Raw genomic sequence first — 20,395 nt, forward strand, 5'->3', positions numbered from 1 at the left:
GCAAAGTAAACGTCCTCCCTTGCCGACTTACTCACCCTCCCGCTCGCAAGGCAACTTCCGGCTCCGTATCAGCATCAGCATCAGTTGCAGTACCTGCGCCGTGCCGGTGCAGCTACACTTCGAGAAACCCTCGCGACACAACCGCACACTTGCTGCCGTCGTCCCGTCCGCGACGTTCGTTCGCTCAGGTCCATCCAGGTTCGCACACTCGGCACCCAGATCACCTGTTCTCCCTTCGTCGTTCGCCGCCTTTTGCCCCACAGGTCGCTGAGTAGTGGTGTCGAATTGTCTCTACCTTCCGGTAGCACCTCCACATTACTACATAGCATCATCCTTCCCCCGTCCCTGTGATCTTTCCGCCTTCTCGCCTCTCGCCTCTCGCCTCCTCTTCCTCTCTCTCCCATCGCTCCGTCGCCGCCTTCCGTCTCCGCCGAAAACTAAACCTCCCCCTCCATCCCAACTCCCACTCACACCCTCACTCCCACACCACCAACTACCACCAACCACCATCCACTACCACCACTACCACCACCACGCCCCTCCCGTTGTTCGCGGATAACCCCAACATCTGATACCTCCTGATATTAGTTCGCGCACACTTGTCTGTCCGCCGGTTAACATCTCGCGACAACACACTTTCTTTCCAACCCTCCCCCTCCAAAAACCCCACCCCCCCTCCACTACCGGAGGAATCAACACCCCACTTTAAAAGTATTCCCGACACTACCGCCACCATAGAGTCCGTAACTTCCGCCCTGGACACGTTCATTGCGAACACCGTCCAGCAGAACTCATCTCCCTCGAACCCCGCAACCGGCTCCCCCGTCTCGGGTCCGTCGGCCACTGCACAGCTACAAACCGCCGTGGCGAACATGACCCTCCCGGAGAGTCCCGCGTCGCAGCATCAACAGGCGCAGGTCCCTACACACCAGGCTCCCGCGGTCGCGTCACCATCGTCGGCTCCGTCGGGTGGTTCGAAAAGCGACGAAAATTTGACATGCCAGTGGACGAATTGCAGCGAAAAGTTCGACACCGCGGAGGATCTATACGTAAGTGGTTCTTGTTCTTTCTTCTGTTGTTTTCGAGGAAGCTTGGCGAGGCGACGTTGGAAAAGAAAGAAAGAAGGGATTGGATCATTCGATGGGAAAATGAGGATGAGCGATAGAGAAGGCTCGGCGCTGCCTTTTCTACAGATACCAAGCCTTTGACTCTCTCTCTCTCTGCCTTTGCTTGAGCGCTCTCGGCTGACGATATTTATTTTGCGTTCGCGTACAGAACCATCTTTGTGATATCCACGTTGGAAGAAAGAGCACCAACAATCTCTGCTTGACTTGTGCGTGGGGCGCATGTAGGACTACCACAGTAAAGCGCGACCACATCACATCGCACATTCGTGTGCATGTACCATTGAAGCCGCACAAATGCGAGTTTTGTGGGAAGGCGTTTAAGAGGCCTCAAGATCTTAAGAAGCACGTGAAGGTATGGAGTCTGCTCGTCTGATTTTCCTTGGGAAAATCCTGTTGTTCCTTCCCTTGCGCTTGCTTCATCTGCGCCCGGAAGTTTTGTTAGTTCTTAGGCTGACCTTCGATTTATCGTCGGCATGTTGAACAGACGCACGCGGACGATTCCGTCCTTCTACGCAGTCCCGAGCCCGACGGGACCGGAAGACGTCAATCTGGAGTTACGGTCAGTACTCTCTCACTCTCTCTCCGTCCCTCTCTCCCTCTCCATCATAATCACCACTATGATGTCACACTCATCCATCACCTATCGCACCCACACGTGCTCATCTTGTCTTCGAAATACTCACATGTCGCGATAGGGAAACATGCACGGACAGTACGCCACGGGTGTTGGTATGCAACGTAGGCCTCCCACCACCGATTTTGGTATCGGCCCCGGGTGGGAACCGTCTGCTGACTTCTCCACAGCATTAGCTGCCACTGCTGCACAAGCATACTACGGTATTTTGCACCATGGAATGGCTGGGATTCCCTCTCACGGCGTGCCAGGCCTTGGAAGCTACTACCCCAACAATGCGCCTCAGAGCAGTGGTGGTGTCTACTACTACCCTCATTCCTCGCAGACTGGCCAGGAAGTCATCGCCCAAGCTGCACAGGCGGCCGCCGCTCAAGCACAAGCTGCACAGGCTGCACAGGCTGCCCAACAGCAACATCAACATCACCAGGAACAACAGGGCGCTAAGAAACGGTCATTCGACGGAGTGGATCAGTTCTTTGAGGATGCGAAACGTCACAAGATCCAGCCTGTCTACGATGGCGCGATGGCTCAGCGCCTTACGGCTCTGCAGTTTTCTGCTCCCTCCACCACTGGTGAGGGTATCGACTTCAGTGGTTCTGCCACCGTCACCGCTCCCGCTAGCAATGGAGGTCCTCAGACATACACTCTCCCATCGTTACGCACCAAGCAAGACCTGATCGATGCGGATCACTTCTTGACACAGCTCTCCGCGAATGTGTACGACAGCTCTGGTCAGCAATTCCAATTCCGCGCCCAGGCCAGTCAATCGCCACACACGCCGAACGGCCAGGGACCTCAGTCAAATCAACAGCATGACGGAGCTCCCCCGGCGCCTATGGGCCAGCAGAACTCGGGAACGGCTGCACTGACACCGCCCCAGTCGAACTATACGACTTCGCACTCGCCCGTTAACCAATCGCCGCAGCAAGTCTCCCCCCAGACTTCCACTGCATCGATGTACCCGAGTTTGCCGACTGCCGTCTCGAGCGGTGAAGTCGGTGGAGGATACTCGGCGCCGGTTTCGTCGGCTCCCGCATCGTCGCTCGGCACCAATTTCGAGTCCAATGAGGCTCGTCGTTACCCTGTTGGCGTGTTGCGGAAGGCAAAGGAAGTTGGAATAGAGTTCGAGGACGCGAAGGATGAGCTCAGCGATTCGATGATTGACCCGTCCCTTGGTGCTCTTGCTGAGGACCAAGCCGAGAAGACTTCGCATTCAGAGATCATCAACAACCTGAGAAGCTACATTAAGGAGTTACTGCAGAAGGAGGATGAGCGCGAAAAGCACGGCGACGACGAGTTGCAGATCAAGGCTGAAGCAATGGCTGCTGAGGCAGCCGAGGAGGAGGACCATACGATGGGCGACGCCCCGGATGCGGAACAGACTGAGGGCGATAACAAACCGACCGAGGAGCAGACTGAGGAGCAGACGGATGCCCAAGCACTGTACCCCATCCTCAAGGCTGTTGCCGCCTGTTAGCCCTGGTGGAAAACAAAAAAGCGAGGTGTTACGACGGGAGGTGGCATTTTAGTTCTATTGGGTCTCATTTCTTCCTTCTTTTCTTTACAAAGCCTGCTCGACCCGCAGGTTTTTTTTTGCTAGAAGTTTACTGCTACTTTTTACTTTGCCATTTTGCTTGCCCGTTCCTTGCTGGGCTCCACGTGTGCAAGTTCGACTTCCTCCATGTTGTTGCATTGGTTTTCTTTTTTCTTGCTTGTCTGTCTAATTTCCATGACGAATTGGGGAAAGGGTAGGAGTGAGGGTTTGATTTTTTTTCTTCTTTCTTTTCTTTCAGTTTCCTGTTCACTTTCGGCCGTTTTGGTCTTTTTTGTAGGCACGAAGTATGAGTGAGGGCTTTGGGGTTGGGTGTGGTGGTGGATGTGGTGGTGGTGATTGGTAGCTCTTTCTCAATTTTTTGTTGCCTTCACGCTTCTTTCTTTTTCCTTTCCCGTTTCTTACTGGATTCTTGAATACTACAAACTACATTTCGGCACTACATATATTTTTGGGGGGACGGAATTGTTATGTAGTGGAGGTGATGATGATGGAGAGATGTCGATGACGATGGCGATTCCGAGACAGGAGGATCTGTAGGCAAAAATACGTATATTGAAATTAGTGTCGAACCACACCGCATCAATTGCAGTATGATGTAACTGCAAACTGCAACCGCAAACCCAAATGCCTTTCCATTTCAGCTTGTACACACTATCGCCTACCTACCCACCTCCCATCCCATCCATTTAGGCCCATCGCACGAAAGTACCGTAAAGCAAAACCAACCAAGCAAGCAATTCAATTCCACACCCACGGTAGCAATAATATCTAACGGTAAAAATCAAACTTTTCGGCCTCATTCCCGACCTTGACCTGGGAGCTGTAAGCGTCCTCGAGGTCAGCCTGGATGATATTGTATCGGTTTTTACGGACGGCGCGGAGCCCAGCCTCCTGCATGATCGCGGCAATGATGGCGCCCGACAGCGGCTCGTTGCGGATGATCAGACTGTCTAGGTCGACTTCGGGTGACAACGACATCTTGCTGGCGATCGTCGTAAAGATCAGGCGCCGCTCGCGGCGGTCCCGGAGGTTCGGGAATTCGATCTTGCGGTCTAGACGGCCGGGACGCAGCAGGGCTGGGTCCAAAGTGTCGGCGCGGTTGGTCGCCATGATTACCTATGGGGGTTAAGGGTGTTAGTGAGTGCGTGCTGGGGGGAGGGGGGAGGTGGGGGACGGGGTACTTTGACGTTGGAGGTCTGGTCAAAGCCGTCCATCTGGTTCAGCAGCTCGAGGAGGATACGCTGGACCTCGCGATCGGCACCAGTTTGGGCGTCGAAGCGCTTTGTAGCGATAGCGTCGATCTCGTCGATGAAGATGATCGCGGGCGAGTTCTCTCTGGCCATGCGGAAGACGTCTCTGACCATGCGCGGGCCTTCGCCGAGGTACTTCTGCACGAACTCGGAGCCGACCACGCGGATGAACTTGGCGGTTGTGCTGTTCGCGACGGCCTTGACGAGCATGGTCTTGCCGGTGCCTGGGGGCCCGTACAGCAGCACGCCTCGTGGTGGGTCGATGCCGATTTGCTTGTACAGGTCGAAGTGCGTTAACGGAAGCTCGACCGCTTCGCGGATCTCTTGCTTTTGCATGTCGAGGCCTCCTACGTCGGAGTATTTGACGTCGGGCTTCTCGTGGTCACCCAGCATCGCGATCGACGAATCCGCCTCTGGTGGCAGGATGTCGACCAGAGAGTTGGAATGGCGGTGTAGTGCCACCGACGACGATGGCTTGAGAAGTTCGCGGTCAAGCGTGGAGAGGATGCGGACGAAGTAGTTGGAGCCAGTTGAGCTCTGTACGATTCCGGTACTGTGGAGATGGAAGAACTTGATGTTAGCATCGTGATCGCTGCGAGCGTGGCAGGACGGACGGATGGGAGCACCAACTTCTGGTCGATCGCCTCCATGAACTGCCCAATAACTAATGGCACACTTTGGATCCGTTTTATCTCCTCCTGTGCACGCACAAGCTCCCGTTTCAAACTCCGCTGCTCATCCTTGATGTACTCCTCCTGCAGACTTATGTACCTGCATCACCGCCGCCCCCAGCTCGTCAGTTATCGCCTTCACGCAACAGGTAGCATCATCGCTCGAACACGTCCGAACTCGGGATGATTTACTCAAGATGCCGCTGCAGCTTCTTGAGCTTTGCGTAGTCGTTGTCATCGCTGTCAAAGCTGTCTATGTCGAGGGCGGAGGAGTAGGTAGGGTCGGTGAAGGTCAGCGTGGACGGGCGTTTCGCGACGGCTGCGTCAGCCATGGTTTATGCTAGTGTTGTTGCTGCTTTCGGTTCAAAGCGGGGTGATCGGGATGGAGAGCTTGGTGTATGTGAGATGGAAGTGTCGATGGATGAACGGTGGTTGGGGATGGGGTTGGGTTGATGTGTTGAAGGTGGATGGTGTTTGGCGGGCAATTAATTGATGGGGGGGAGCAAGCAGTCGTCGATCTTGGCGTTGGTTGCTGGGTGAGGTGATGTGATGGAAGAAGGAAGAAGGTTGGTGGCAACGACCAACTTCATCATCATCATCGAGCTTGCTCGACCCATCGCACCACCTCACCACCGCACCACACTCCACACCCCCGCCTCAACAACCGCCGGAGACGGGACTGCGGCCTACCTACACACTAAAGTACTTCTCTAACAATACCGATAACAACAGCGATACTCTCAAAGCCACTCAATTCTCCATAACGAATATACACCACCCCTCATTGCCAAGTGTAGTCTCCGTTCGCTCGCTCTCCTCGGTCCCACCATCACCCACCACCACCCCCGCAGCCATGCTTTCCCGAAGCCGAGCGCTCGCCAGGGCATCGTCCCGGGCGATATCCACCAGCACCGTCGCCGCCTCGATAAGACCTCGCATACTTCCGCACCGGCTGGCGCCCGCATGGACAACGTCGGGGCCACTGTCAGCGACCTCACGACTGACCATCGACCGGCGATTCTACTCGAAGAAGAGCACGAATGCGCCAAAATCCAAGAAGATCCTGCCGCCCCCGGAGGAGCTTCCTCCGCCGTACGAGGACTTCAAGCCGGTGCCGTACGAGCAGCTCAACCCGGTCATGCAGAAATGGGTCGACCATCTCTTCTCGCTCGATAAGAATACCGACCCCTACGAGAAGCGTTGGAACAGCATGTCGGATTTCGATAAGGAGGCTATGGCGCAGTCCATGATGCAGATTGCGAAGTTGCACCGGCTGGGTCGCGATATTCCGAGTGCTCTACGGGGATGGGTGAACGGAATTTTGGGCGGGGGACCTGGTGCGGCGGCTGAGGATGGAGCGACGAAGGCCAGCGCCAAGGGAGACAAAGAGGGCGGCGAACATAAGCAAGGGCAGCGGAAGGAGGGCAGCCAGCAGCAGAAGCAGGGTGACGGAGGAGGAATGCCGACCACTCCCAGGGTGGATATTACGACTGCCATTCTGGCTACGTTCGCCACTTGGCTGGTCGTCAGGTTTATCTCCCCCGGAGAGCAATCCCGCGAGATCACTTGGCAGGAGTTCAGGAACACTTTCCTAGACAAAGGTTTGGTTGAGAGGTTGGTCGTGATCAACCGGAACCGTGTCAAGGTCCACCTCTACGGAGATGCTACGGCCACCGCATATCCTGACTCTCCAGCTGCAAGCGGAAACTTCTTTTACTACTTCAGTGTTGGCTCTGTTGAGGCTTTCGAGCGCCGCCTGGAGGAGGCTCAGCGGGAGTTGGGGATCCCTAGCCACGAGCGTATTCCGGTTGCCTACAAGGACGAAATCTCTTGGACCGGAACCATTCTGTCGTTTGCCCCGACGCTTCTTGTCATTGGATCAATAATATTCCTCTCACGACGTGCCTCCGGTGGAGGTGGCCAGAGCGGTATCTTCGGCATTGGCAAGTCCAGGGCCAAGATGTTTAACCAGGAGACCGATATTACCACCAAGTTCAAGGATGTCGCCGGAATGGACGAGGCAAAGGTTGAAATCATGGAGTTCGTGTCGTTCCTAAAGCAACCCGAGAAGTTCGAGAAGCTCGGAGCCAAGATCCCACGAGGAGCAATTCTCTCCGGCCCCCCTGGAACCGGTAAGACTCTGCTCGCTAAGGCTACAGCCGGAGAAGCTGGTGTGCCCTTCTTCTCGGTCAGCGGTTCGGAATTCGTGGAGATGTTCGTCGGTGTTGGTCCTTCCCGTGTGCGTGACCTGTTCGCAAAGGCCAGGAAGAATACTCCTTGCATCATCTTTGTGGACGAGATCGATGCCATTGGAAAGGCCCGTGCAAAGTCGAACTTCGGTGGAGGAAATGACGAGCGTGAGAGCACGCTCAACCAGCTTCTTACCGAGATGGATGGTTTCAACACCCAGGACCAGGTGGTTGTGCTTGCCGGTACCAACCGTGCGGATGTCCTTGATAAGGCGTTGATGCGACCCGGTCGTTTCGACAGACACATCGTGATCGATAGGCCGACCATGGATGGCAGGAAGCAAATCTTCTTGGTCCATCTGGCCAAGGTCACGACGTTTGAGGAAATGGACTACCTGAGTGGAAGGCTTGCTGCGTTGACTCCTGGATTCGCCGGTGCTGATATCGCCAACTGTGTGAACGAGGCTGCTCTTATCGGTATGATTTCCGATCTATTTACCGGCTAATGTCTTTGCTAACGGAAGGATAGCTGCCCGTCAGAGCGCCGAGTCGGTCAAGATGACGCACTTCGAGCAGGCCATTGAGCGTGTCATTGGTGGTCTGGAGAAGAAGTCTCTAGTCCTTTCTCCAGACGAGAAGCGGACCGTCGCATACCATGAGGCCGGCCACGCCATCTGCGGTTGGTACCTCCGGTACGCGGACCCTCTTTTGAAGGTTTCCATCATTCCGCGTGGATCCGGTGCTCTTGGATACGCCCAGTACCTTCCTTCCGGCGAGCAGTACCTGATGTCTGTCAACCAACTGATGGACCGCATGGCGATGACGCTTGGAGGTCGTGTATCGGAGGAGCTTCACTTTGACACGGTCACCAGCGGGGCTTCCGACGATTTCAACAAAGTCACTAGATTGGCAACGGCTATGGTTACCAAGTGGGGTATGAGCCAGGAAGTTGGATATCTCCACTTCGAGGACGACGAGCAGAAACTTACCAAGCCTTTCTCGGAGGCTACCGCCCAAAAGATCGACTCCGAGGTCAAGAGGATTGTCCAAGACGCGTACGAGAAGTGCAAGGCCCTCTTGACGGAGAAGAAGAGTGAAATCGGACTTATTGCCGAGGAGCTGCTGTCGAAGGAGGTTCTGTCTAGAGACGATATGATCCGGTTGTTGGGAAAGAGGTTGGCCCCCATATCTGCCACTCGTCTGGTAGTGAACCCGCACTGACAGTAGACAGGCCATTTGCGGACAGGGACGAGTTCGAGAAGTTCTTTGCTCCGCGGGGAGAGACATCAGCGCCTCCGTAAGTTTATAACGCTCTCGTTATCCCCTCTATCTGTCATCGAACGGATTACTGCTTCTTTCACTAGACTAATCGTTCACTCTCCTACAGTCCATTCCCCACCGACATCCCACCAACCGAGACCGACACGCCGCCCACTCCGACTTCGTAGACTCATGCGAACTCGTCATCTAGGAGAGAGGACTTTTTCAATTGGAGGGTAGTTGTACCAAATCTGTCAATTTCGAAATGGATTGAATTGAGCCGCGTCATGTACAAGATTAGTTGTAAATATACTTGCTGAGCGGATGGATGGGGAGTAGTAAGGTGTGGTTTTGCTTTTCAACGGTTGGACTTTTTTTTTGCTCTTTTTCGCGCGCCCACCAGTGTACTATTATCTTCACTCTTTCCTTCTTGTTTGCCAGCTAGGTTTACCAAATAGAGACGAGGTCGGAGGGAGCCATCGGAATCTGCTGCTGCACCCGAACCAGATATATATGCTTTGCGGCCGTTCGGAACTAATGTACACATACACATCTGCACCGCTACCGAGGTAAGTAGCTACACTAGAGTAGGTATCTACGGGAACATCGAAGGGTTCGCTCGAATTGCTAGTATGATACATAGATTTCAGCCACCCATTATCCTGAAGATGCTCCGACGTTCCTGCTAGTAATTCTAGCCACTTGGGAGCAGTAAAACGCCTTGCACGAGCCGTTGCTGCAGTCCCGACTCATACGTGCATGAGTACTACACAATTTTCTTCCAAGTTTGAAGCTTGACACCCCCGGACGGTACATATGTCGCCGCATAAAAGGCACGGATCTGTATGGGCAGAAACCCGCCGAGAAATGCGTCAAGGTCCGAGCTTGGACTCTCCGTTCGGCTGTCCCCGTCTCGGCGAACGCGTTGAGATGTGGAGAGATAATGGAATGGGTACGGCACAGGACGTGGATATGCCTGGATTCAATGCTGCGGCTTCTTCGTTGACAGGACAGTGAAGGTTCATGTCTTCAAGCAAGCAAGCGAGCAGTGACTTGAGCTTCCTTCCTGGTTATCGCAGATTAGCGGCTATGGGGGCCGGGGAGATGCTCTTTTTTCTCCTCGCACATTTTAGAGTAATAATCTCTGGCAGCTCCCGCACGCCAGGAACTTGGCGTCCGTTCGAATTCAATCATCTTCCTTGTCGCCGAGCCCATAGGCGGACTTTTTTTGAACGGAACTGGATCGTCTTGACGTTTAAGAAATCGAGTTGAAATATAAGAGTATACCTGAGCTATCTTTCCCTAAGTTATATTTCTCTCCTACTTCACCCTGTAACTGTACTGTACTATACTGTACAGTGTACACGCGATACACGAAAGAAACGAAACGATGAGCTCCTTCAACAACTCGCCACGTCCCCCGGCCGCCGCCGTGCCATGGTGGCGCATCTACTGGTTCCGGGGAATGGTTAATGACATCAAGAGGAGAGCGCCGTTCTATGTCTCAGACTTCACCGATGCGTGGGATTATAGGATCGTGCCGAGTACCAGTGAGAACCCCCTTTTGTCTGCGATGCGATGCTTGCGAATCGGTACACTGACAGCACGGTACAGTTTACATGTACTTTGCAAAGTAGGTCCCTTTTTTTTGTTTCTCTTCTCTTTTTCTTCTCTCTCTCTCTTGTCCAACAAACTATTCGGGCGCCGGCGACAAGGTGAAGTACTGACTTCGGGGATTTTTTTCCGTGGCGGACATGAAGTATTTTGCCAGCTCTGGCTTTCTCGTATGATATGTAAGGAAGCTTCCCGATTCATTCTTTCGTATGCAGGGTGGCTAAAACGACATCTATGTAGGTACGAGAAGATGGATGGTGCCTACGGCGTCAACGAAGTGCTGCTTGCTTCGGTGCTAGGCGCCGTGGTGTTTTCGTTGCTAGCTGCACAGCCGCTGTGTATCGTTGGTGTTACGGGACCCATTACGGTGTTCAATTACACTGTCTATGATATTATGACGCCCAGGTATGTTTCCAGCTTGCTCCTGGCTGTTCTGATGGCGAGTTTGTGGCTGATCAAATACAGAGGGACACCGTATTTCCCGTTTATGTGCTGGATCTGCTTGTGGGTATCCCGTGCAGCAGACGTCTGCGATTAACAGGCATGCTGATACTCGTCCAGGTGGGCTATGGTCATGCACTGGATTCTGGCCATCACAAACGCTTGCAATGCCGTTCGATGGGTAACCCGGTTCAGCTGCGATATCTTCGGGTAAGTGATGAACTGAACCCTGCATTTGAGGTATCTACCTACTAACATCGCGCAAAGCTTCTACGTAGCGATCCTCTACATTCAGAAAGGCATTCAAGTTCTCACGCTCCAATGGCGAGCCAGTGAAGCATCCGCATACCTTTCAATCATGGTTTCGTTGCTGGTTCTCATTACTGGCTACATCGCTGGTCTCATCGGCAACAGCAAGTTGTTCAACCATCCAGTCCGGGTGTTCTTGAAGGATTATGGTACGCCGTTGGCGGTCATCTTCTTCACCGGATTCCAGTTCATCGGGAAGATGGAGAATGTGCATCTTGAGCGCATGCCTATCAGCAAGGCTTTCCTTCCGACCCCGAACCGTGGTTGGTTCGTTCATTTCTGGGATATCAGCACGGGCGATATCTTTTTGGCCATCCCGTAAGCTTGTCCTATCATGGTTGACAATTTAGTGGAATATACTGACGTCAATGATAGCTTTGCGATCCTTTTGACGATTCTGTAGGCTCTCCCGTATCTTCAGATGACATGTCTGTGTGTGTGTTAACAGTGCACCGCAGGTTCTACTTCGACCATAATGTGTCCAGTTTGATGGCCCAGGGAACCGAGTTCCCGTTGAAGAAACCTAGTGGATTTCATTGGGATATCTTTTTGCTGGGAATCACCACCGGTATCTCTGGCATCCTGGGACTTCCGGCGCCAAAGTTCGTATAAAATCCGACCAGTGAGAGAGTATAGGCTGACATCGATATAGTGGTCTCATTCCCCAGGCGCCTTTCCACACCGCTTCCTTGTGTGTGACCCGGAAGCAGAGCGATGATGATGAGGATAATAAAGGCAAAGTGGAGACCGTTGTCGACCATGTCGTTGAGCAAAGAATCAGCAATTTGGCACAGGGCTTGCTCACCTTGGGCACCATGACTGGGCCTCTGCTGTTTGTTCTCGGGCTCATCCCCCAAGCTGTGTGTACTATCACTCGGTGTAAATGGCTGCCGAAAGAAGCTGACAGAAGATAGGTTATGGCCGGGCTTTTCTTCGTCATGGGACTGCAGGCACTGGAGGATAACGGAATGACACTGAAGATTCTGTATCTTCTGAAAGACAAGACGCTCACTAGTATCAGCCATCCTCTTCGCCGCGTGAAGAACTCGACTCTTTGGGCGTTTGTCTGGGTTGAGCTAATTGGATTCGCTGCGGTTTGGCCCCGCCCATGATTTCCGGTGAAGGAAGGGCTCATGTTAACCCATTTAGACATTTGCAATCACCAACACAATTGCCGCTGTTGGGTGAGTCTTCCCTGCTTCCGTTCCGTGACTATAGTTAACCGACGGATTCAGCTTCCCCGTCATCATCTTCATCTTGATCCCGATTCGCATGTACATCATGCCGAAGTACTTTCGTCCTGAAGACCTCGGTGCGTTGGACGAGCCCACGGCATCGGATTTCCTCCTGGAGTCGGTTGGAGGAAGTTGGGGCACGTATGTCGGTTCCGATGGTGCACCGTCGCCAGAAGATCCGGGCCGTACTCCTGTTATCTCCGATACCGAGGAAGATGTCATGGAGAGAGGTGATTCGGTCAGACTTCAGCGGCGGCGGAAGTCGTCGGCTGCACGGCCGGTATCGAGGGATGTGAATGAAGAGGCTGGATCGTCGTCAGCAGGGAGGGGACTGCAGCATAGAAAAGGGCAGTAATTTATGAAGTTCGACGGGATGGAGATGTCTTAGATGGTACGGCAGCAATGGGATTGCTAGGGTAGAACCGGGTGGGATTGAGAGTGGAGTGGTGATCCGAGCGTATAGACAATGTCCGGTAGATTTGATGCGCTGATGGATTGACGTCTATGTAATAATGTTTGCGGAATTTTGGCATGTTTCGAGTCGACTGGAGTCCTTTATTCCCCTTTACAGTGCAATTCGTTCTTTATTCTTCGTGTCTCACTCACAACCGAGCGACTGGCATGGCTGACTCTCGGAGGTCCCTGGTCAACCGGACAACCAGAGATCCCGGCTTGGCGTCAAGCGCCAAAATCAGAGTGGCGGTTCCCTGCCCTTTCCTGACGCCAAAAGAGTTGTGAGGCACCTCACCTTCACACACACACACACACATAACTTGAACCTCCACCCCTCCCTCATCTCTCAAGCCTCAACCGCTTTCCGAACTCCTCCATCTCTTGCTCCTTTCCCTTCCACATTACCCAGTTCACACTCGGTAGTATTCCCCTCCCGACCTACAACCACCAACTCCCATAAACAACCCCCTCTTTACTCACACTCCGACAAAATGGGAGAGTCTCGGTATGTACCCAACTTTTTTGGCTGCGACCTATCGCCACCGACGTTGATGCTTCGTGCTGACCATGTTCCCATGCAGACAAGAACTCCTGAACTGGCTCAACTCTCTGTTGCAGCTCAACATAACGCGTGTCGAACAATGCGGAACCGGGTATGTACACGTTGGATGGATCCCTGGCAATACTACGACAAGAAGCAAAACAGTACTGTGGGGTTGTCGGAGAAATAATTATTGGTGATCATGTTGGCTGATGAATATCCAATCACAGTGCGGCTTTCTGCCAGGTCCTCGACTCGATCTACGGTACAGCTCCCTCCCTCCCTCCCTCGGCCGACGATCCAAGTGAATGAGGTTTGCTTGCCCTCGCGGAACGTGTTGCTGATGTCCGGGTGTTACCACAGGAGATGTACCAATGCACAAGGTCAAATTCAATGCTCGTTCAGAATATGAATACATCAACAACCTCAAGGTCCTCACCGGTAAATATTCCTACGCCGGGTACGATATTCTACTACGGCGGCCCTTCTGACATGACTGGTTCTGCTTAGTATACTTCGCCCAGAAGAACATCGACAGGCCCATCCACATCGAGAGACTCGTCAAGTGCAAGATGCAGGACAACCTGGAGTTCTTGCAGTGGACGAAGCGATTCTGGGATCAGAACTATCCCGGTGGCGACTACGATGCTCTTGCCCGCAGAAAGGGAGCGCCTGCCGTGATCGGAGGAACCCCCAAGGAGCCCATCCGCAGCAACGTCGGTGCGAACGCTGCGAAGAGAGGAACTACCCCTACCGTCGGTGGTGCTGCTAGAACCAGAACACCTCTTGGTGGTGGTGGCGGATCCGCCCACCTGCAGCAGGAGAATGCGCAGCTGAAGGAGAGCGTCGCTGGCTTGGAGAAGGAGAGGGATTTCTACTTCAGCAAGCTGCGTGACATCGAGTTGTTGGTCCAGAGGGCAGTGGAGGATCAGCCAGAGCTGGAGCAGGACGAGGATGGTTTGGTTCCTTCGATCCAGGCGATCCTGTATTCCACCGAGGTATGGCATTCAAATCCCCCCTTTGCTGTTGGTGTTTAATACGTCTGACCAGCCTATGCAGGAAGGGTTCGTGATACCCGATACAGCGGAAGAGGACTTGGAGACGTTTTAGATGGCTTCCACGATGCGACGCGGGGGGTTCCCTCAGGAGAGAGTTTGCGAGTTGTATGAAGGCTTTTCTTTTCCCAAAATGTTGGAGTGCGGGGGGGCGGGGGTCGTTGAGTGTCTCATAGCACAGTGGCCTGTAGGGTTGCTTTTCGCGTGTGTTCTTCTACCTACCAAGCCAGCTATCCATCCGGGGGTTTGTTTCTCTCTATCTCTCCCTCTCACCTTTCTTTTTATGTCCCTTGGTTCCTTAACTTATTTTAAAGCTCCCCTTCTTCTTCTCATGAGCGCTATAGGGTAAAGTTGGTTGTTACTGTACGTGCGAAGTGCTTTTGTTGTGTTGATGGCCCACCGAGGCACCGTTATGAGCCTTTTTCTCGAGCAGGGAGGAACATCCTTCCCGTGTTTAGATATGATCTTGTAATGCATAGACTACTTTATTCGGCCTCCTCATTTCTCCTCTGAATAATACTTCTTTCCCGTGAGGACGCTCTGTGAATAGAACCTAGCAAGGTGCATCCGGAGCTTGCGTTCCAGGGAATTATACTGCGGCTGAAACATAGAACTTCGATCGGGCAGCTCTGTCCTCTCGATTGGCGAGCCATTGAAGGCAAGGTGAGCTAATGCCTTGTGGCCACGTAGAGTGATGACCATGAATGCGGCTCCCCCCAGACCATCCACATCACCACATCACCGGCGCCCCACCCACCGTATGCGCCCCGCACCCCACCACACCAACCGAACACCATGTCGCTCATAACCGGGCTCCTCTCAGGCGCGCAGGCACCGCCGAAACAAGACGCCACATCAACGATCCAAACACTATGTCTACGACTGTCGTCCTCCACCCTCCTCGAAGACCGCCGCGCCGCGATCCTGGGATTGAGAAGCTTTGCGCGCGAGTTCCAGGAGCTCGTGGCCAGTGAGGGCCTCCGCGGCCTCATCGCCTGCTTGGCTAGGGACCGCGAGGACGGCGATACTGTTCGTGCCGTGCTCGAGACGCTGCTGATGTTGTTTGTGCCCGATGCGTTGAATGTGCGTCCGTCGCCTGAGTTGGGGGGGATTGTGGGGGTGAGGGGGTGGGGGAAGGTAGGGGACAAGGTGCTGACGTAGCGGAGTGTAGCTGGAGAGCTCAGGGGATATAGCGCTGTGGCTTACGGATGAGTTTACTCAGGTCTGTGGCACCTTTTTTTCTGCGCCGGGGGAGAGCGGATGGGAGGCAGATGGGAGGCGGATGGGATGAGAGGCTGATGGAGAACGCAAGAAACAAGAGAATATCACCATCCTCCTGGATCTGCTAGAAGACGGCGATTTCTTCATCCGTCTGTACGCGCTACAGCTGCTCGCGGCGATCTCGAATAATCGGCCGGCGAGGACGCAGGAATGTGTCTATACCGCGCCGCTGGGGGTGAATAGGCTGGTGGAGATATTGGGGGATAAGAGGGAGGCTATACGGAATGGTGTGTTGTGTGGGATGGCGAGGGAAGGAAAGGGCTGACGGGAAGACAGAGGCGGTGTTACTGATAATACACCTTTCGGCCGGCCACACCGATATCCAGAAGATGATCACGTTTTCGAATGCGTTTGACCAGGTCTTTGCGATCATTGATACCGAAGGCGGCATGGAAGGTGGGATAGTGGTGCAGGATTGCCTACAGCTTCTCTCGAATCTCCTCAGCTTCAACGTCTCGAACCAGAAATATTTCCGGGAGACCGGCGGAATTCCGAAGCTGGCCGCGTTACTGGATCTAGGGCCGGAGGATAAGGTGCTGCCGTTCGCTAGGGAGCAGAGGGATACCAATATTCAGTATGCGCTGAGATTGGTAAGGCTGTTTGTTGTGCCTGGAGGGTTGGGGACGGTCCAGAATCAGAATGCTCTCGTAGCGGCGGGGATAATGCATTTGGTGGTCAAGGCTGCGTTTTCGCCGGCGGATCTAGCAGTGCGCACGGAGGCGCTGAAAGCGGTGGCTGATCTGATCGACGGGAATAAACCGCTGCAAGAAGCATTCGGGACTATGGTGGTTGCTCCGCCGGAACTGCAACCGCCACCTCCGCTGCCGTCGCCTGACGGCGGTAATAAGAATGGGGATAGGGCGGAGATTGAACCGGTGGAGTGCGGGGTTATCGAGGGACTGCTAGATCTGGCACTGATGAACTCATCGAAACATGTGTTTGATGCACGGTTTGCAGCTGGTAGGAGTCTGGAGGCTTACTTCAATGGTAACGAGCTCGTCCGACGACATTTCCTTGCATACGCAATCGAGCTGCATGATCATGGCGATCCATCGGCGAATGCCCTCACCTGCCTCCTCCACCTCGACAACGCCTCCCGTGGCGACCCTTACCGCGTCTGGATCGCCAGTGCGATATTGATCCACCTGATCTACGACGATAAGGAAGCTAAAGTGCTCGCTACTGGCGTAAAAGAAGGGGACGCTGAAGCCGGCGAAGAAGTGGTTACCGCTATCCAAGGCATATCTGCCAACCTGATCATGGCCCTTCAACACCAATACGACCCTCGTATCTGCATTGGCTACCTAATGCTCCTCTGCGTTTGGCTCTTCGGCGATTCTGACGCAGTTGACGACTTCCTGAGCGAAGGAGCCAGTGTGCAGGCGCTCGTCGGCGCCGTAAAAGAAAATGGCGTGGACCTCATCGTCCAGGGACTCTCCACCCTGCTCCTCGGAATCCTGTACGAGTTCTCGCATGCACAGTCTCCTGTATCTCGCACACAGGTCCACGAGATCCTGACTCAGCAGATGGAGCGAGATCTCTACGTCAACAAACTAACCAAGCTCCGCTCCCACCCGCTGATCCGTGACTTTGAGGTTTCGAAAGATGAGTTCATGCCGGGCCAGCGACCACGGCATGGGCACGGCCTGCCAGAGGTCTATTTTGATCCGGTATTTGTTGAGTTCTTCAAGGACAACTGCGGCCAGATCGTGCGCGCAATCGATAAGGACCCCAATCTCGAGACGAAAATCACCGCCAATGGGATTACCAAGGTCAGCAATGGCGTCAATCTCGAAGAGCTAGAGTCACTCCGCGGTCAAGTCGAGGAGAGCCAGCGGATACTTGCCGCTGTTGAGGACGAGAAACACGCGATAGAAGCTCAGCATGCAGCCGAAATGAACGCAGTCCACCAGCAATTCCAGGCCGCACAGGATTCGCTCCAAAAAGACCACTCTTCTGTCATAGCAGGGCTCCAGAAGCAGCTTCTTGCCGCACAACAGCTGAGCTCCCAGCTGCAGCAGTCCTTCCAGCGGTCACGCGAAGCACTCGCCGCAGAGACTCGGAAACACAACGAGGCGATCGAGACGCAGCGGAAGAAGTTCGAAGCGGAGAAGGTTACTGCTGACGAGCGGAACCGTACCATTATGGAGGAGATGCGCCAGCGGAATCGACGCACTGTTGAGGAGAAGGAAACGCTTGTACAATCGCTACGGAAGCAGATTGGTGAGCTGCAGCAGCATGCGAAGGCTGCGGCGAATGAGGTGCAGCAAGTGAAGCGGCAGCAGGACGAGGCGGGCAGGAGGAGCCAAGCCGCTGCAGAGGAGGCGGAACGGAAACTGGCGGATGTGCAACGGCAGGCGGAAGAGGCGGTGGCTAGACTTGCGGCCGAGAAAGACGCCCAGATGGGTAAACTCGCCGTAGAGAAGGATGCGCAGCTCCAGGCACTGCAACGCCAATTCGAGGAGACCCGGCGGAACGCCGAATCGGTTGACGAGGCGCGGCGGCAGGCGGAGGAACATTCACGGGGACTGCAACAGGAGCTAGAGCAGGCTCGATCATACACCGCCTCCATAACCTCCGAAAAGGACTCCGAGCTGCAAGCTGCGCGGGCACAGCTTGAGGAGCGGGATGACCAGCTTTCGAAATTACAATCCGACCTGGAGCAGGCAGCGAAGAAGCATGCGGAGGACCTCGAGTCGCAACTCGCCGAGCGCGACTCCCGTCTTTCACAACTCCAGTCCTCGCTCGACCGCGCCGCAAAAGAACACGCACAAGACCTTGCAACCCAGCACGAAGAGCACACAACCGAGCTCAAGAAGAAGTTTTCCATCATCGCCGAGCTGGAAGCGAAGCTTGCCTCGACCATTGACGCCGCTACCCTCGAAAAGGAAAAGACGGCGGCGGCGGAGGCGGCAAAAGCCCGTGATGCTGCCGTGAAAGAGAAGGAAGCGCTGGCTAAGGAATGCGACGAGGTTAAGGCTAAGGCTGAGGAGGTGCAGACCGAATTGGACGATTTGTTTATGGTACTAGGAGATTTGGAGGAGAAGAGGAAGGCGGACAAGGTTTGTTGGCTCAATTTCCTGTCTGTGGTTTTACACGAAGTACTGACTGTGGACTAGAAACGCTTAAAGGAGCTGGGCCAAGAGGTGTCTGAGGACGAGGATGAGGACGACGATGACGATGACAACGATGAGGAGTGATTGTCGTAATACGACTGGCGAAGGAATACTTGAGTGCTTGATTTTGATGCATGGCGATACATAGAATACTGTTCTGATTCCTTTCTTTCTTCGAGCATAATCCTAGACGGCTTTCCCGGCGAGTTGGTTGACTAACCCTTTGGTTAATGAAAGAGGATTCTTGGAGAAATCACGCGTTCACTTTGGTTTGGTTTGTTTTGTTGTATTTTAAATTGTTCTGTTGTATTGCATTTGTTGATGTAAGTACATCTCTACTGGTAATGTTGGACTGGGAGCACATTGAAGTAGGAGCAGCGAAGAGAATTGTTCGAGAGTCTGTGAGTGAACTTGGCCAGGGAGATTGTACTGTACTATTTATAGTAGCGCAAGCCACTGACGGCCACTAACCAGTAACCAGTGACCACTGCGAACTTCGAAACAGAGGACAATAGGTATGTAAAAGCCAGGGAGGTGGGCAGAAAACGAGGAGGCAGTACCTATCAGGAGAGACCACAGGGAGAGATGAGGCACCTACTCTACCTCATACTGGACGAGATGGTGCCGAGGTGTTGGAACCTGGAGGTGGACACCGGACGGGGCTCTGAGCAAGTTCACTATCTACTCTTTTCTTTTTCCCTCTCTTTACTTTTCTGATCCGTTTCTGTCCTGTTCCATACGTACCTATGTACACACGTAATTTCCTTGGAGGCGGCCGGGCGGCGGAGAGAAAAAGGAACTCACCGTCCACGTCGAACTTGCGGCCACTGGTCAGCGGTTCGAGACTGTGGGCAATGGGGGTGGAGATGGATGGGAAGTATCTGTGTAGTTTGAGGTGGAGTGGAGTGGAGTGGATGTTATGTAATTCCTTATTCACGTAGTCTGTATTTACTGCATACGGCATAGCCAATACTTTATTGATTGACCATCGTGAAGCGAGCATCGCGGCCACGGTAACACGCACAGTGGACTCATCGTTAGTGTACACTGTGCCCGTATGCACCAGTTGGGGTTCCAAAATATTGCAACAGGTTACTTCTAGAAGCCTTGGCGAGCTAGCCGCACCAGTGACCACTGACCACTGACCACCACAACCACGCAGAAACAATATTCGTGAAGCACAGCATATGTGAGTCGTTATAAAGAGGGGGAAAAACCCCTCACGGGGGGAGAGGGCGAGACAAGGCTCGCTCAACTCATATATGCCAGAAGAAAACGACGGGAGCGAAGGAACGAAGAAACTCGACACATACATACATAACTTTGACACTATACGACGAAAGTCCAAAAGACCAATTCGCACGCGCCACTTTTCGAGGTGTCAAGTACTACTATACATACCTCATACGTTTGACGGCGGGATAGCTAGGGAGTAAACTCCACCACCACCGGCATCCGTTCAGACTTCATCATGGCCGAGCAGCTACCGCTAGTTGCGATGATGCAGATGCAGACGCAGATCCTACAGATGATCACGGACATCCACCAGACGGCGCAGTCGTGCGCCCGGCGGATGGACAAGCTGGAGGAAGACATGAAGAGCGTCCTGGTCAAGGTTGAAAGCGTCGTGCCCACCGTCGAGGGTCTGCGGGGTAAAGTCCTCG

At 53.8% G+C, this 20,395-nt stretch overlaps 6 protein-coding genes across 6 annotated transcripts; 5 read left to right on the forward strand and 1 right to left on the reverse strand.

The window, feature by feature from the left end:
• The first annotated feature begins 747 nt into the window (after positions 1-747).
• On the forward strand, positions 748-3,340 carry BZA05DRAFT_31276 (uncharacterized protein). The gene is made up of 6 exons (XM_051480341.1): positions 748-1,049; positions 1,276-1,479; positions 1,612-1,686; positions 1,823-1,865; positions 1,932-1,964; positions 2,013-3,340. The coding sequence occupies exons 1-6, from the start codon at positions 873-875 to the stop codon at positions 3,236-3,238; spliced, it is 1,758 nt and encodes a 585-aa protein (XP_051340095.1). The 5' UTR covers positions 748-872; the 3' UTR covers positions 3,239-3,340.
• A 437-nt stretch (positions 3,341-3,777) lies between these two features.
• BZA05DRAFT_31360 (P-loop containing nucleoside triphosphate hydrolase protein) lies at positions 3,778-5,788 on the reverse strand. Its single transcript, XM_051480351.1, has 4 exons — positions 5,430-5,788; positions 5,197-5,337; positions 4,498-5,119; positions 3,778-4,432 (listed from the first exon to the last, which is right to left on the reverse strand). Exons 1-4 carry the CDS (start codon positions 5,567-5,569, stop codon positions 4,085-4,087), a joined length of 1,251 nt encoding a protein of 416 aa, XP_051340096.1. The 5' UTR covers positions 5,570-5,788; the 3' UTR covers positions 3,778-4,084.
• A 29-nt stretch (positions 5,789-5,817) lies between these two features.
• BZA05DRAFT_396308 (peptidase family M41-domain-containing protein) lies at positions 5,818-9,298 on the forward strand. Its single transcript, XM_051483515.1, has 4 exons — positions 5,818-7,903; positions 7,956-8,601; positions 8,658-8,723; positions 8,814-9,298. The coding sequence occupies exons 1-4, from the start codon at positions 6,091-6,093 to the stop codon at positions 8,872-8,874; spliced, it is 2,586 nt and encodes an 861-aa protein (XP_051340097.1). The 5' UTR covers positions 5,818-6,090; the 3' UTR covers positions 8,875-9,298.
• Positions 9,299-9,870: 572 nt separating this feature from the next.
• BZA05DRAFT_396313 (HCO3 transporter family-domain-containing protein) lies at positions 9,871-12,843 on the forward strand. The gene is made up of 13 exons (XM_051483516.1): positions 9,871-10,236; positions 10,301-10,319; positions 10,447-10,479; positions 10,541-10,705; positions 10,766-10,804; positions 10,862-10,951; positions 11,009-11,368; positions 11,426-11,449; positions 11,509-11,652; positions 11,703-11,910; positions 11,965-12,144; positions 12,200-12,234; positions 12,286-12,843. Exons 1-13 carry the CDS (start codon positions 10,077-10,079, stop codon positions 12,638-12,640), a joined length of 1,812 nt encoding a protein of 603 aa, XP_051340098.1. The 5' UTR covers positions 9,871-10,076; the 3' UTR covers positions 12,641-12,843.
• A 178-nt stretch (positions 12,844-13,021) lies between these two features.
• BZA05DRAFT_396314 (calponin homology domain-containing protein) lies at positions 13,022-14,865 on the forward strand. Its single transcript, XM_051483517.1, has 6 exons — positions 13,022-13,243; positions 13,320-13,391; positions 13,510-13,544; positions 13,643-13,720; positions 13,790-14,277; positions 14,339-14,865. The coding sequence occupies exons 1-6, from the start codon at positions 13,230-13,232 to the stop codon at positions 14,387-14,389; spliced, it is 738 nt and encodes a 245-aa protein (XP_051340099.1). The 5' UTR covers positions 13,022-13,229; the 3' UTR covers positions 14,390-14,865.
• A 183-nt stretch (positions 14,866-15,048) lies between these two features.
• BZA05DRAFT_396321 (p115 like vesicle tethering protein) lies at positions 15,049-19,144 on the forward strand. The gene is made up of 5 exons (XM_051483519.1): positions 15,049-15,417; positions 15,506-15,556; positions 15,647-15,842; positions 15,892-18,677; positions 18,735-19,144. The coding sequence occupies exons 1-5, from the start codon at positions 15,130-15,132 to the stop codon at positions 18,813-18,815; spliced, it is 3,402 nt and encodes a 1,133-aa protein (XP_051340100.1). The 5' UTR covers positions 15,049-15,129; the 3' UTR covers positions 18,816-19,144.
• The last annotated feature ends 1,251 nt before the right edge of the window (positions 19,145-20,395 follow it).

The sequence above is a fragment of the Tricharina praecox genome (assembly GCF_024521635.1).
Source record: "Tricharina praecox strain CBS 144465 chromosome Unknown BZA05scaffold_10, whole genome shotgun sequence".
Lineage (NCBI taxonomy): Eukaryota > Fungi > Ascomycota > Pezizomycetes > Pezizales > Pyronemataceae > Tricharina > Tricharina praecox.

What these genes read in the sequence shown, in the direction of transcription:
- BZA05DRAFT_31276 (XM_051480341.1), top strand. Translation starts at nt 873, where the DNA reads ATGACCCTCCCGGAGAGTCCCGCGTCGCAGCATCAACAGGCGCAGGTC. An exon ending in ACACCGCGGAGGATCTATAC is followed by an intron (nt 1,050 to 1,275) that starts GTAAGTGGTTCT and finishes GTTCGCGTACAG; the next exon opens with AACCATCTTTGTGATATCCA. An exon ending in CACGGGTGTTGGTATGCAAC is followed by an intron (nt 1,866 to 1,931) that starts GTAGGCCTCCCA and finishes ACTTCTCCACAG; the next exon opens with CATTAGCTGCCACTGCTGCA.
- BZA05DRAFT_31360 (XM_051480351.1), bottom strand. Translation starts at nt 5,569, where the DNA reads ATGGCTGACGCAGCCGTCGCGAAACGCCCGTCCACGCTGACCTTCACC. An exon ending in ATGGAGGCGATCGACCAGAA is followed by an intron (nt 5,120 to 5,196) that starts GTTGGTGCTCCC and finishes CCATCTCCACAG; the next exon opens with TACCGGAATCGTACAGAGCT. An exon ending in ACCAGACCTCCAACGTCAAA is followed by an intron (nt 4,433 to 4,497) that starts GTACCCCGTCCC and finishes TAACCCCCATAG; the next exon opens with GTAATCATGGCGACCAACCG.
- BZA05DRAFT_396308 (XM_051483515.1), top strand. Translation starts at nt 6,091, where the DNA reads ATGCTTTCCCGAAGCCGAGCGCTCGCCAGGGCATCGTCCCGGGCGATA. An exon ending in ATCCGGTTGTTGGGAAAGAG is followed by an intron (nt 8,602 to 8,657) that starts GTTGGCCCCCAT and finishes GACAGTAGACAG; the next exon opens with GCCATTTGCGGACAGGGACG. An exon ending in GGAGAGACATCAGCGCCTCC is followed by an intron (nt 8,724 to 8,813) that starts GTAAGTTTATAA and finishes ACTCTCCTACAG; the next exon opens with TCCATTCCCCACCGACATCC.
- BZA05DRAFT_396313 (XM_051483516.1), top strand. Translation starts at nt 10,077, where the DNA reads ATGAGCTCCTTCAACAACTCGCCACGTCCCCCGGCCGCCGCCGTGCCA. An exon ending in GCGATCCTTTTGACGATTCT is followed by an intron (nt 11,450 to 11,508) that starts GTAGGCTCTCCC and finishes AGTGCACCGCAG; the next exon opens with GTTCTACTTCGACCATAATG. An exon ending in AACACAATTGCCGCTGTTGG is followed by an intron (nt 12,235 to 12,285) that starts GTGAGTCTTCCC and finishes CGACGGATTCAG; the next exon opens with CTTCCCCGTCATCATCTTCA.
- BZA05DRAFT_396314 (XM_051483517.1), top strand. An exon ending in CAACCTCAAGGTCCTCACCG is followed by an intron (nt 13,721 to 13,789) that starts GTAAATATTCCT and finishes GGTTCTGCTTAG; the next exon opens with TATACTTCGCCCAGAAGAAC. An exon ending in CGATCCTGTATTCCACCGAG is followed by an intron (nt 14,278 to 14,338) that starts GTATGGCATTCA and finishes CAGCCTATGCAG; the next exon opens with GAAGGGTTCGTGATACCCGA.
- BZA05DRAFT_396321 (XM_051483519.1), top strand. Translation starts at nt 15,130, where the DNA reads ATGTCGCTCATAACCGGGCTCCTCTCAGGCGCGCAGGCACCGCCGAAA. An exon ending in GAGGGAGGCTATACGGAATG is followed by an intron (nt 15,843 to 15,891) that starts GTGTGTTGTGTG and finishes ACGGGAAGACAG; the next exon opens with AGGCGGTGTTACTGATAATA. An exon ending in AGAAGAGGAAGGCGGACAAG is followed by an intron (nt 18,678 to 18,734) that starts GTTTGTTGGCTC and finishes ACTGTGGACTAG; the next exon opens with AAACGCTTAAAGGAGCTGGG.